We start from the raw sequence: 15,002 nt of genomic DNA, 5'->3' as shown, positions 1-15,002 counted from the left end.
GAGGAACATCACCGTGTTGTCCATGAAACAAGGTCAAAAGCTTTTACTATGAGACACTCATACATTTTATAGCCCACAATGCTAAAAGAACCAGAAATGCATTAAGGCCATTGTGGGCCCTAAGAACATTTATTTTTGGATTAATAGTCTTCTTAGGGTTATAAAAATATTCCCTAGATCTATAGGCCTCAGAAAGTCACGTAAAATAACATAATAAAAGTAGTAATGGTACCTTAAATATATTTAATCTCAGGGTATAGGCTTTTTGGTTTGTTGGTTTGTTTTTTCTGTTACTTTTTCAGATTTTTGTTTGAGCCTAATATATTTCCAGCGGGCCCCAGACACTCTGCCTATTATGCCTAAGTGATAATACGACCATTAAGAGAAGTAATATTATCAAAATATTCAGATAATCTGAGAGTTCATCCATGAGAGTGTTATCCAAATCTGGCTGACGTGCGCCGACGTGAACAAATGAATACGCTGGATAAAAGAACAAGGACTTTCCAGGTGTCAGTTCAAGTGTAATTTTTTTTTTGTTTTTTTTTTGTTATTAAACATGGGTTGCGACAGAAGCTTCTACAAGGACTTGCACACAACCATGAGGGATGGATGGATTCGTCTGCCGTTCAGTTAGCTCCATCAACTCACTCAAGACACATTTTTGAACAGATTATGTACTGGTAAAACTCGGGAGACCATACATTTAACAAGAGAATTTGCTCTGAGGCTCTGCTTCCCACACTCTGTATGGAAAAAGGGGTGGGAAAAAAAACAAAAAAAGGAGGAGAGTACAAAACTCATAGAGTTTGACAGCTACGGAGGCAACACTTGCCATTTACATTATAAGCCCAAATATTTTTTTTTTTTTTTGCAACACAACTATATATTAATTTAATAAAATACACAATATAGCTCTTATACACTCAACAATTTGGCTCAAATGCACTGAATCTGCAATAAATCAAGGAAAAAAATATGTCATTTGATGTAAACACATTGAATCTTCTTACATTTGCACATTTAAATGGTTTGGGTGAAGGTTTGGAATGCCTGCGATGGTCGTGTCCATAAATGAATTACAAAAAGGTGTTAATAATGTTAAGTCGCCTCCGCTATTACTTCCCGTATTTAACGGCAATTAAAGCGGACATTTTGTATTGTGTCTCGGATATAAAACGTAGTTACCTCAACTCTTGCTAGACACGAACTTCTTTCCCTTTCTTTTCCGATCACGTTAATTCACTTATGCATGTGCAGGACAAACATGGATTCGAACCGTTTACATTTAACTTTAATATGACAGGAGCTGTGTTACTAATGACCGGGATAATTTTTGCTGAATGACGTTATGGAATGGATTTCCATATTTTTTTTTCCTTTTCATTTCTTTCTTTCTTTCTCTTTTTTTTTTTTTAAGGATGTGGCAGATGCCTTTATACAGAAATGCCTATCACAAATGAATGTTAATGCTTTGTGTGCTTGGTTGCCTGACTACAAGAACTGTATGTTTATCGGATTTCTGATTGGGGATTTTCCATAGAAACCTCTAATGACTGTTGTAAACGTATCACACAACTATTTCACCCTGGTTTTTATGGGGTCTACAGGTAAACAGTGAAGTCAACATTAACTATCAGTCCTAAAAGATCTGTTTCCATTTATCTTACTCCTTTCTCTTCGATTGTCTAAGTGGCCCCAACTTTCTTTCTTTCTTTCTTTCTTTCTTTCTTTCTTTCTTTCTTTCTTTCTTTCTTTCTTTCTTTCTTTCTTTCTTTCTTTCTTTCTTTCTCTCCCTTCCTTTCTCTCCCTTCCTTCCTTCCTTTCTCTCCCTTCCTTCCTTCCTTTCTCTCCCTTCCTTCCTTTCTTCCTTCCTTCCTTCCTTCCTGTTTTTCTTTTTCTTTATTTTTTATTTTTTAAAAAAACATACACCATATTGTCTCTAATGGAAGTTTGGTAAAAACAAAACCAGTGTTATCTGAAAAAAAAGAAGAAGAAAAAAGAGCAGTGAAACAAACATACTGGAGGGCACTTCAGATGTTCACTAAAAGCCTTAAAGCAGCATTGGTCTTTGTTCATCCCTGTATAAATTTTAGAACCAGGGGAGAATTTTTTTCTTTTTTTTTTTTTAATATATAATTCAGCAGAAGAAGCAAATCAATGCCAGACTGTCTTTTTTTTGTTTTGTTTTGTTTTGTTTTGTTTGTTTGTTTCTGTTTTGCTTCACTTTCTCACAGCCACGGGGTCGGTTGCCCGACAGTCCTGTAAAAGCTTGTCGATCTCCCGCACAACTTCCTCTGCATCTACGGACTCTCTCCCTAGTTCCCTGTTTGAACGGTCTATTTGCTCCAAGACAGAGTCCATATCAGCGGAGTCTCGGCTGACTCGGGAATGCACCTCGGCGAAGACCCTGGCCATCTGATCGGACGCCATGAAGGCAGCGTCTCTGGATTGTTTACTAGGTGACAGGTACTGGCTGTTGGGCTCAGCCAGGGCCCCTGTCTTGACTTCGCAGCCATCCAGAGGTCCTTTCGTTGAAGCGCAAGGCTCAATGCAGGTCTTGGTTGGGCTGCTGGATGCTGAGGGGACCTCCTGGAGAAGAGGGCTCAGGGCACGTTTGGCTTTGAGATAAGGTTTCACATTGGCAATGAGAATGGTGTGCTCTCGCTTGTCCTTCCCAAATGTACAAAAAGTCTTCTTCCCCGTGGGGTTCACAGTTTCGTAAGTCTCAGTCTCGACATTGGCTTCCACCGTGGGCACAAAGAGATTTGTTCGGTAGTCGGCGTTGTCTGTTTGGTTGGAGGCAGGGAACTGGGGCATCCAACACCTGTCAGAATGACCAAGCACTCGGCATTCATCGGTGCAGTTAATGCACTCCTCTTGTTCTGCAAGACAAAGAAGAAATGACAAGGCTTTTTAAAGTCATTCATCAGCTGCCTTGACATGTCCAGATCCTAGTCTGTTCATTCGATGTACAGGACTTCCTGGGTAAAAACAGAAATCACAATTAAAACTCTTGAGGAAGGTACCACAAATCAACAGGTTGAGGGGCTTCGTTTATTGGAGCTACTATCAATGCACAACAGTGGTTGTTTCACTCAGCGATTGTATCAGGGGTGGGTTCTACTTACCTTTACTACTGGTTCACAGCGGGGCCACGCGCGTGCTCTTCTGTGCAAGCGCAGAAGCTTCTACGCATGCGCAGAAGTGTTTTGATGACGTTGGGGTCAGTGGGCGGAGCCTCCCGCTGGTTTTACTACCGGTTCTATAGAACCGGTGCGAACTGGGGGCAACCCACCACTGGATTGTATCACTTCAATCAATGCTTGGTTTATTGGAGCTAGTATCGACACACAACAGAGGTTGTATCACTCGGTGATTGTTTCACTTCAATGAACACTTGTATTATCAAAGCAAAACAGTGGTTCTATCACTCCAATAAATGTTTGGATTATTGGAGCTACTACCAAAGCACAACAGTGGTTGTATCACTGTACTAGGAGACCCTATACTCTAGAGCCATGATGGCGAACCTATGGCATGTGTGCCATATCGGTGGGCATGCGAGTCCAGCTCCGGTGTGTATGCACACACTGGCCAGCTGATTTTCAGGCTTCTGGGCCCACCAGAAGTAGGGAAACAGGCTGTTTCCTGTCTCCAGAGGACCTTGGAGGGGGTAGTGGAGAAGGCCCATTTTTTTCTCTCCCCAGCCTCCGGAATCTTTCTAGGAGTCTGGGGAGGGTGAAAATGGCCTTCCCCACCCCCCCAGAGCACTCCAGAGGCCAGAAATGGCCTGTTTGCCAGAAGTTGGCAAATGGGCTGTTTTCAGCCTCCGGAGGGCCTTTGGGGGGTGGGGAAGGCCATTTTCACCCTCCCCAGACTCCTAGAAAGGCTCTGGAGGCTGGGGACAGCAAAAATCGAGACTTCTGGTCCCACCGGAAGTTGGCAAATGGGCTGTTTTCAGCTTCCAGAGGGCCTTCAGGGAGTGGGGAAGGCTGTTTTCACCCTCCCCAGACTCTGAGAAAGGCTCTGGAGGCTGGGGAGAGCAAAAAATAGGCCTACCGTGCCATCACATGCCAGGAGTCTGGGGAGCGTGGAGGGATCACGCGTGCATGCGTGAGGGCAAGCCACATAGAATTATGGGTGTGGGCTCACACACACGTGACACACACACACCCAGACGCTCCTGGCATGCAATGGCAAAAAGGTTAGCCATCACTGCTCTAGAGTATAGGATCTCTTGGTACAGGGTCTCTACTCGAGCAGAGGGTTCAACTAGAAGACCTCCAAAGTCTCTTCCAACTCTTTCCTCCTATTTATTTATTTATTTATTAAATTTATATGCCGCCCCTCTCCAGAGACTCAGGGCGGCTCCGGAATTCTGGGAGTTGAAGTCCACAGGTCATAAAGGGGTCATATTTGCCCACCCCTGTTCTATATTAATAGAAGAGGGCTATTAGGGAACTAAAATCAGGGGAAAAAAACCTGAACTTCACCTGCTTCAGAGATCTTTCAGCCTGTGATCAGAGAATATAATCTGAGAAAACAATGAAGGATAGCTAAGAGACTCCAAAGATTTATCTTTCCTCAGCAGATCCAATCACCAAACAGTGGCTTATTCTATAGAAATAAGAACATTTCACACAAATTAAGCAAGCTGAATTTCACCCAGAAGATCCCCGTTAAATTGCAATTGTTTTGCTGGATGACTGTCATCTAATAATAAGAGTTTACCAAATCCACACGCACGCCAGTTACTTTGTGCCGATAATAACACAGGAAAGGATTTTTCTGCCACTGTTCATTAACTGTGAGCTTGTCAAAAGAGGCATTATTGCTGTTTTCAGCAAAAGTATAGATTGTGTAACTAGATTCTCTTCTCTTTGGGGATGGTGTAAAAAAAATGTGAAGATTGATTTGCACAATTCATACCATTAGGAAGAATGTCCTCTATTTTAGTTTTCTACAAACTTATTGTAATTGTATTGTATCCGTGCACTCTGCTTATTTCTTCTCAAAATAATGGCAAGAATAGTTAAGGAAGTACGTCTCTTCAAAGATCATCATATTCATATCATGAATGGAATAGCTATTATTGTAAGTAGTTGCCTATTTAAAGAAGGCAGGAAGCAGGGGTGGAAGAAGAGAGGAGAGGGGAAAGAGGACAGGAAAGGAAAGGAGAGGAGGAATGAGGAAAGAAGAAAGAAAGGAGGAGAAAGAAGGGAAGGGAAAGAGGAAAGGTTGTAGTAAAACAAAAGAAGAAAATGGTAAAAGAGCAGACCCGAACAATTAATTAATTAATTAATTAATTAATTAATTAATTGCCTAATGGAAGTTAAAGAAGAAAATGAACGAACAATGTATAAGGATGGATAAAAGACTGTACATTTAAACATGTTGATGAAAAATAAAAATAAAAAACTTTTTTCAAAAAAAAAAAAGAAGAAGAAGGCAGGAACAACATTCTCTACATCAGTGTTTTTCAACCTCGGTAGCTTGAAGATGGGTGGATTTCAACTCCCAGAATCCCCCAGCCAGAGCTGTTGGGGGATTCTGGGAGTTGAAGTCCACCCATCTTCAAGCTTCCAAGGTTGAGAAACACTGCTCTACATGATCAGTATAACAATCCCATCTTAGAAACTGGGTCAGCCCATTGCAGGAACGGTGAGCAGATGTTGACTTCAAAGGCAGGACTTTGATTACATCATAAGAATTAGTTGAAACATGATGGCAGTAAGTCACAGAAGGTAGCTAGACCAAGATGGACTTGGATGATCCCAGAAAATCCCAGAGCTGTAGGTTAGGAAAATTAATCAGCATTGTAATCATCATCAGTGTCCAACCTTGACAACTTTATGATGTGTAGACTTCAACTCCCAGAATTCCTCATCCAACATGGCTAACTGAGGAATTCTGGGAGTTGAAGTCTACAAGTTATAAAGTCTGCCAAGAGGTTGAAGATGACTGATCTATACTGTTTTCTTGGAAACTACATTGATGTACGATCAAGTTACCATACTCTGAGCTTGATCCAAGGAATGCATGATCCCACTGTTTTCTACCCATAACTTAAGAAAGGAGTCTTCCTAGACTTCTTCTCTTAGCGACTGTCATCTACAGAATCCACAAAATAGGGCCTTCTCAATGTGGAAGATCATTTCTCCGGGGGTTGGTTTAGCTTCATCTTCTTGAGTGTCAAAAAATATATCTTTCAGTGTGCCTTCAGGACTTGATATATTCTTTAGTTTCTCCCTGTAGGATATATCAATTATTTGCTAATACTGCCTGGGGTATTTTAGATATCATTTTAATCCAACAGCTGGATTAATATATCATTTTAATCCAACAGCTGAATATATAGGTCTAAATATCTAAAACTAGCTAGTAACACCACCTTTTTTTTTGAGTAATACTATAAAACTATATATCAATGGAAAGATAATTTAATCAAGAATGTAATGCAATCACTTTTATGAAGGATTTGCTATTAGAATAGCAGTTACAGTATAAAGAAGAAAAGTGAAAAAAGTAGAAAAAATGAGATACTGTATACAAAAATGATCACCATAGAAAAAACGAGATATACAGAAATAATCACCATAGAAAAAACAAGATATACAAAAATGATCACCATGTCAGTTAATACTTCGTTGGGTAACCTTTAGCATGAATGACGGCCTTACAACATCTTCCCATGGAGTGAACCAAGTCTTTTAGTTCTGCAGCTGTTCTAATGTGAAACCAAGATGGAATGATGGCTTCTATTAACTGGGTTTTATTGCTGGGTCGCTTCTGACTAACAAGCTTCTATAGTCGGCTCCATAGATTTTCAATTGGGTGAAGATCTGGGCTATTCCCAGGCCATTCCAGCAGTGGAATAGGATTATCTTGAAACTCAACAAAACAAACAAACAAACAACAACAACAAAAAAAAACACCACTGCTGTTATTAGTCATCAAACCTCAAAAATACACTTTTCCCAAAAGGTTTCCACAATTTTGGCCACTACTGCCTGCCTGCCTGCCTGCCTGCCTGCCTGCCTGCCTGCCTGCCTGCCTGCCTGCCTGCCTGCCTATCTATCTATCTATCTATCTATCTATCTATCTATCTATCTATCTATCTATCTATCTATCTATCTATCTATGTAAACATTGTTCCCCCTTCCAATAATTAGAGATTTAAGTACTAGTTCCATCTTACTCAATGCATTCTAAAACCTGATCGTAAAGTATTGGCTTATCATTTCCTTTTGCACAAGCCTTTTCTGCTTCACTTTATACCATATAACCTGGGAACTGGATTTCCTTAAAAAAAATCAATAATGTACAACATGAAAAGACACTTCATTAAGCATTAGAATATGTGAATGTATTGGGGGGGGGAGGAGAGGAAAAAAATGGCGGATTCAAAAGAGCCCAAATTCAATTAATGGAAGAGCTATTTATTTTCAATAGGAACCTTAAGCCCATATGTACTCAAGCCTACATTCCCTTCTAACAAATGGTTTTTCAAAGTGCTTGCAATATTGACTGTATCTTGTTCTCTCTCTAAATGTGCAGGATATTTACATTTTGCATTCTATTTATCCTGATATTTGTCTCTTGGTTTTTTTTATTCAATCTTTCTGCTCGTAGGATGTCCATTTACTTTGTGCTGAAACAGCCTTTTATGGATTTATACAGGTATGAAATGTAGGGATAAACTGGTCTTTTTATTATCAAATGCCTATTGCGAATTTTTTCGTGCACAAGGGAGATTTTTTTCTTGCTACATAACTGGGATCCTTTCCTTTCCTTCCCTTTCTCCTTCCCTCCCCTCCCCTCCCCTCCCCTCCCCTCCCTTTCCTTTCCTTTCCTTTCCCTCCCTTTCCTTTCCCTCCCTTTCCTTTCCTTTCCTTTCCTTTCCTTTCCTTTCCTTTCCTTTCCTTTCCTTTCCTTTCCTTTCCTTTCCTTTCCTTTCCTTCTTTCCTTTCCTTTCCTTTCCTTTCCTTTCCTTTCCTTTCCTTCCTTTCCTCCACCTTACCTTTCTTTCCCTTCCCTTCCCTTCCCTTCCCTTCCCTTCCCTTCCCTTCCCTTCCCTTCCTTTCCTTTTTCTCTGATAAATATTATGAACAAAATAAATCCAAAGAGGAGAAAAAAACACAATACATAGTAGCACAGTTGTTAAGTGAATCAGGTTTCTCCATTGACTTGTCAGAAGGTCGCAAAATAGGATCGTGTGACCTTGGGACACTGCAACAGTCATAAATAGGAGCCAGTTCCTTAACATGAGAATGCTACAATGGTCACAAGGATGAAAAATGGTCAAAAGTCACTTTTTCCAATGCCGTTGAAACTACAAATGGTCACTAAACAAACAATTATGAGTCTATAATTGTCCAGCCCTTCCTCTCAGATTCACAGCTCTTCCATCAAAAGCCAACAGCTTTTCTCTGAATAGACACACAATTCTCATAACTTATTTATTTTATTTATTTATTAGTTAGATTTATATGCCGCCCTTCTCCGGAGATTCAGGGCGGCTTACAATGCATTAAGCAATAGCCTTTATACTTTTGTATATACCTGCTTAGTAGGGCTTTTGGCCCACCCTAAGCTGTGTTCCTTTTTATACAAAGTCAGCTTATCCGGGTCCTCATTTTACCTACCTCGAAAGGATGGAAGGCTGAGTCAACCTTGAGCCTGGTGAGATTTGAACTTGCAATAATTGCAGGCAGCTGGCAACTAAGTGCTACTTTAACAGCACTTAGTCCACTGCGCCACCAGGCTCTTATTAAACTACATTACTTACATTAAACTAGGGGCAATCTTGAGTCAATCTTGGTTAACGTGTCAGCATCCATGTAGCTTTGGGAGCAATTCTCTTCATCCACGATATTTTTTTTAAACTTGCTAGACCTGGGACTTTCTGTTGGTCTCCCACCCATAATTTGGTTTGTAAGGGCCTTGGTAGTACAGGGGTTTAAGGCACCCTGTTATTAAGCTGGTTATTAAGACCAGCTGCCTGCAATTACTGCAGGGTTCGAATCTCGCCAAGGCTCAAGGTTGACTCAGCCTTCCATCCTTTCTAAGGTAGGTAAATTGAGGACCCAGTTGTGGGGGCAATAAGCTGATTTTGTATAAATATACAAAAGGATGAAGGCTATTGCTGAGCACATTGTAAGCCGCCCTGAGTCTTCGGAGAAGGGCGGCATATAAATCAAATTAAAAAAAAAAGATTCACTCAGATTAACTAAGTGCTGAGTCCTTGTTGAAGGGTATATTTATATTTAAAATACCAGCTAACCTTCCATTTTAAGGATTTTATAAAGGAAGGTAGGATGGCTTTAATGATGGCATAGATAGGGCATTAAAGGAAAGTAGTGTTGATGGAAGAAATATCCATCTGGTTCAGTTCCAAGCCAGAAGAAAGACACTGGAAACATGGAGGCTGATTGGAAAGAAGGTTTAATGAATCAGCAGAACCACCAAGCCAGGGGTGGGTTCTACTTAACCTTTACTACTGGTTCGCAATGGGATCGCACGCACGTCTTGCTTCTGCTTCTGCACATGCGCATATCACCGATGACAACATCTGAGGCAGTGGGCAGGGCCTCCCACTGGTTTTACTATTGTTTCTTGCAAACCGGACTGAATCTGGGGCAACCCATCACTGCACCAAGCACATGGTTCTCTGAAGCAGCTGAACACATGGAGTTGAGAGTGGGGAGTATTTATACCTTCTCTTGGCCTTTGCACTTGAACTTCCTGTTCCTGTGCCAGAACATATATTCTATTGGCTGTTGTCAGACTCCCATGGGGCCATGTACAAATCCTAGGAGTTTGTCTGAGCTAAGCTTGGTTGAAGTTTGGCCGATGCAATGTCCTTAGGAGATTGTGCAATGTAGTGAGCTCTGCTGCTAGATGGGTTAACTGAATCCTATTATGTCCTGGTGGGTCATGTCTTAATCCCATCACCCTGGAGCTGGAGATCTTTTGTCTTGTAGATAGGCTGGCCCAGTCTTTCTTAATAGGCACCAAATAACTGCTGGCTATTAAGAAAGGTAGGGGCTGCTTTCCAAGAGCATGTTTCTCCATTTCTCATCCAGGGAAATATAATATTCTGCCTTTTCAATATTTCTCAAAATATTTCATTCTTCTAGGAGAGGGGTGGGTGCTAACTTTGCACAGTAGGAAGTGTGAGAAAGAAACTCAAAAGAAACTCCAAAATGATTCTGCTTGATAAGGGAAAGAGAGAAACTTAAGCACCCCGTAACAATCCTGCATTTTTTGCCATGTCTGTTTCTTGACCTGGATTACCCCCAAGGACGGAAAGATTTCTAAGCACCAGATGAATTAAAGATGAAGTATTAAAATTGTAGAAGGGAAAAGTCTGCTCTACTACACTTTATTGAAATAGACTATAATAACAGAAACTTGAAGGTCTGATCTTGCTTGACCTTATCCGCTTCTTATATTCCAGTGAATCCGGGAGGTGTTTGACTGAACCACTTCTAAATTTATTTATTAATTACAAATTTATTTGCTGCCCATCTTATGTCCTACAACTCCCTCCCATCCTCCCTCCCTCCCTCTCTCTCCCTCTCTCTTGGCCAAGTGTGATTGGACACACAAGGAATTTGTCTTCAGTACATAAGCTTCAGAGTACATAAAAGCTATAAGTGATAAATCATGATAGCAATAGCCCTTAGACTTATATACCGCTTCACAGTGCTTTCCAGCCCTCTCTAAGCAGTTTACAGAGTCAGTATATTTCCCCCCAACAATCTGGGTCCTCATTTTACTGATCTCGGAAGGGTGGAAGGCTGAGTCAACCTTGAGCCTGGTGAGGATTGAACTCCTGGCAGTCGGCAGAATTAGCCTGCAATACTGCATTCTAACCACTGCACCACGACGGCTCTTAATAAATCATGATCATAGTCATCATAAATATACATTCATCATAAATCATAAGATACAAAATTCTTACCAACATAAAAAAAACAAAACACCTTATATTTTTCCGAGGATATCCAGAATTCTTGGGCTTTCTTTGCCTAAATGATGCTTTTTGCATATTTCTAACAATTTACTTTTTTTTTTCTGTTTCCTTTTTATTTATTTATTTTTTAAATCAAGTTTTATTGGTTTTTTTCCCACCCTAATACACATCCACATATTTTATGAAACAGAGTATTGACCATATCATATCATATCCAAATATATTTTACTTAGTTCCAATTTCTGCCAAAGTGTTATTTTTCCATATTGCTAATCAAATCTTAATACGTCTATTCTTGTTTCTATAAACAGTATCTTCTTTGGCCCTCAAATTCTATTTTCTCCATTTTTAATCATATATATTCTCTTTTAATATTTAATACTTCATTCTTTATCCTAATATATTTAAACATGTTCGGGGATGCCTTTCTTCCATTTCCTCTTTTTTGTTTTACAGCGATCTTTCTTCTCTTTCTCTTCCTGTCCCTCCCTTCTTTTATCCTTCCTACCTTCTTCTTCCCTCCTCTCCGATTCCTTCTCTACTTCCCCTTCCTTTCTCTCCCTCTTCCTTTCATCCCCCATCTAACCTTCTCTCCTACTCTTATTTTCCTTTCCTTTCTTCCTCTCCTCTTCCCTTTCTTCTATTCCTCTCCCTCTTTCTCTCTCTCTCTCTCTCTCTCCCTTCCTTCAATCCCCCTTTCCTTTTTAAAAGGGAATTATTTCGTCCTTCAGCAGCCCACTTCTGCACTTCTTCACTATTTATTCAATAGTGCTGAAAGCTCACTAGCAGCTTTCCTCCCCTTCCTGCTTTCTTCCTTTATGCCATATCGTGGAAAGCAGACCTGAAGTATTGATTATCATACATTACAAGCTACTCACCACAATATTAGCCTCTTGCGTTGACTTGCTGCAAGCTGGGAGACCAGGGAAGAAAATTTAAAAACAAAAGGTAGTTTTATAGGAACAGTGGGATTTCTTTATTTTTTTTTTTAACCCTTACAAAAAAGAAAGAAGAAACTCTCAACTCCAGAGCCAATTAGCACTGCCTATGGTCTAAATTAGCATTGATGAGAAATTGGGATCCATTGAAAAGGGCAGAAATAAATATGTAAGCGTCCCCACAGCTCTCGTTGCATTGCAAAACTGGGTCGGAAAAATGATATGCTCGGTTGGTCTTGATCAGATTCCAAGTTTACCTGCCTCCAGATGAAAATAAACCCTGAACAGTTCAAGTGTGTACAACGAACAGCAACAGCCTGGAGGCTTGTCTCCGTCTCTGGAGATGGAGAGGTAAACAACCAGAAGTGCTGTGTGCACGTTAGGGAGAAGCATTCCGAATATAGATCAGAGAAATTAGCCACCAGGAAGATGGGGTGGGGGTGGAAAAAGCAAGCAAGCAAGAAAGTCATCCAGGATGGAGCTCAGCTGGCACATCGGAGCCACAAAATGCAGAGCAAGGAAACCAGGGTCACCCAGTAACCGGAGAAGTTTTATATATAAGATATTGTGCCGCTAACTACAGGGAAATAAGCATTTTTTGGAGGAGGGTGCTGCGGAATATTGAAAAATGTACCAGATTAGATGGATAGAGCTTGATAGAAATGACTTGTTCATACTATTATGGAAAAGCAAAAAGCTGTGATTTGATGTTAATAGCAATAGCAATAGCACTTAGACTTATACACCGCTTCGTAGTCCTTTTACAGCCCTCTCTAAGCGGTTTACAGAGTCAGCTTTTTGCCCCCAATAATCTGGGTCCTCATTTTTCCCACCTCGGAAGGATGGATGGCTGAGTCAACCTTGAACCGGTGAGATTTGAACTGCCGAACTGCAGCTAGCAGTCAGCTGAAGTAGCCTGCAATACTGCACTCTAACCACTGCGCCACCTCGGCTCTTATACCCATCTCCTCCCACTTATGACTGCATGACTGTAACTTTGTTGCTTGTATCCTTAAGATTTCTATTGATCTTGATTGCTTCCTAGTATGATTTGACTGCTTATTTGTACCCTATGACTATCATTAAGTGTTGTACCTTATGATTCTTGACGAATGTATCTTGTCTTTTTATGTACACTGAGAGCGTATGCACCAAAGACAAATTCCTTGTGAGTCTAATCACACTTGGCCAATAAAGAATTCTATTCTATTCTATTCTATTCTATTCTATTCTATTCTATTCTATTCTATTCTATTCTATTCTATTCTATTCTATTCTATTCTATTCTATTCTATTCCATTCTATTCCATTCCATTCCATTCCATTCCATTCCATTCTATTCTATTCTATTCTATTCTATTCCATTCCACAATGGGCAAACGATGCATTTGATATTTCAGCAGCAGGACGGGCCACGAACACAGCTTCGGCATAATACAAATCCCTGCTGCATGTTGAAATCATGTTCTCTTCTACTCCTTGCATGCAATGTTCGGACAACGTAGCTGATTCTAGTTAAAGCATGATCAATATGGCTTCTGCCTTTTTTTAAACCTGTCTTTGACCTTATTTGTACCTTTTCCCCTCTAGGTTTAAAGCAACCATCAAAGGAAGAACACCCATAGATCCGTTTTCACAGATCTGTTACCCAGTGAGTTGTATTCACTTACTTTCCCTACTGGTTTGCAAATGTGAGCATGCATGCATGTGAGCTGGCTTTAATCACATGCGCTGCCTCCACGGATGCGCAAGGCCTTCCGTGCATGCACTTAGCTCACTCGCGTGCTTTCGGTGCATGTGCCTGGCCTCAAAAATAGGACGGCATAGAGTCCAAACTGGTCCGAACCGGTTGAATACCACCTCTGCTGCTACCCCTTCCTGAATCGCTCTAGTCTAGTTTCAGTGGGAGATAGTACGGAAACAGAGGATGATATCTCTCAGGAAGGAAACAAAAGATTTGAAATTAATCACCCTGGTTGCCATTTTTCATGCTTAAGCTTATTAGAAAGATAGAAAAGGAAGTGGTAGGAAGAACAGCCACTAAGTATTGGGAAAGTTGACTGGGCATATCTACTTCTCCATCTAATTCTGGATTTTTCGAACTTGGCGACTTTCAGATGTGTGGACTTCAACTCCTGGCTGGTTGGAGGATTCTGGGCGTTGAAGTCCAACACATCTTAAAATTGCCCAGTTTGAAACCCACTTATTTAAATTCTTCATGTCTGTCCGTACCATACCCAGCGGTGAGATTTGCTATGTGTCTACAAAGCCATGAAAGAAGAAATTGAGGTTTAATATATCAAACCATGTGAATGTACCCTGTTTCCCTGAAAATAAGACATCCTCTGATAATAAGCCCAATTGGGCTTTTGAGCGCATGTGCTAAAGTAAGCCCCCCCCGAAAATAAGCCCTCCCCAAAAATATTTAAATGCAGAGCTGGAAATCAGGTAAGATGGCAAGAGGAGGCCCATCTTGCTCCATGCGCCCCAAAATAATAAGACATCCCCGAAAATGAAGCCAAGCGCTTATTTTGGGGTTCGAAAAAAAATATAAGACACGGTCTTATTTTCGGGAAAACACGGTATAAAATAATAAGGTCCCCCCACAATCACAAAAGCATTTTGGGGAGGGCCCCAGTGACTTACCTACCTCCACAAACTACTTCTTTCCCATCCTAAATGATTATAGAGAGCTACGAATGTGATTAGGAAACTTGGAATCCAGTTTCAGAAAATGGGTGAATTCAAGGAACCAATTGCTTAGATACTTTGAACTTAGAGCAACTAAGATGATTAAAGGCCTGGAGACTAAAACATATGAAGAAAGCAAATGGGTTGCAGGAACTGGGTTCAGCTAGAGAAAAGAAGGACTGGGACTGTTCTGTTACTTCCTTAGAAAGTAAACAGCACAAGCTTAGTCCCGGCAAACCTCTTTAAATGGCTGTGAATTATTGTCATTCCCAGTCCGAAAGGCTTCTCAAGCAGTCTATCAGGGGAGTGTTTACAAACACTCACCTTATCTCCCTTGGAATGCTGCCAGAGAACTAATTGCCACACGCAGGACAAGGCCAAACTTAGCACAG

At 40.7% G+C, this 15,002-nt stretch overlaps 1 protein-coding gene across 1 annotated transcript in view; it reads right to left on the bottom strand.

Annotated features, from left to right (window-relative positions):
* Positions 1-2,032: 2,032 nt before the first annotated feature.
* The window catches only part of PCDH17 (protocadherin 17), a 224,980-nt gene continuing 212,010 nt past the window's right edge, over positions 2,033-15,002 (bottom strand). The window contains exon 4 of the mRNA XM_070943217.1: positions 2,033-2,885. Coding sequence (XP_070799318.1) covers positions 2,224-2,885 — 662 coding nt within the window. The 3' untranslated portion in view covers positions 2,033-2,223. The remainder of the gene's footprint in view (positions 2,886-15,002) is intronic.

Source organism: Pituophis catenifer, unplaced genomic scaffold (genome assembly GCF_029215685.1).
Source record: "Pituophis catenifer annectens isolate HBS135680 unplaced genomic scaffold, rPitCat1.0.hap2 SCAF_4, whole genome shotgun sequence".
Classification (NCBI taxonomy): Eukaryota; Metazoa; Chordata; class Lepidosauria; order Squamata; family Colubridae; genus Pituophis; species Pituophis catenifer.
Note: the sequence above shows the minus strand (reverse complement) of the source record. Positions and strands in the feature narration are given on the sequence as shown.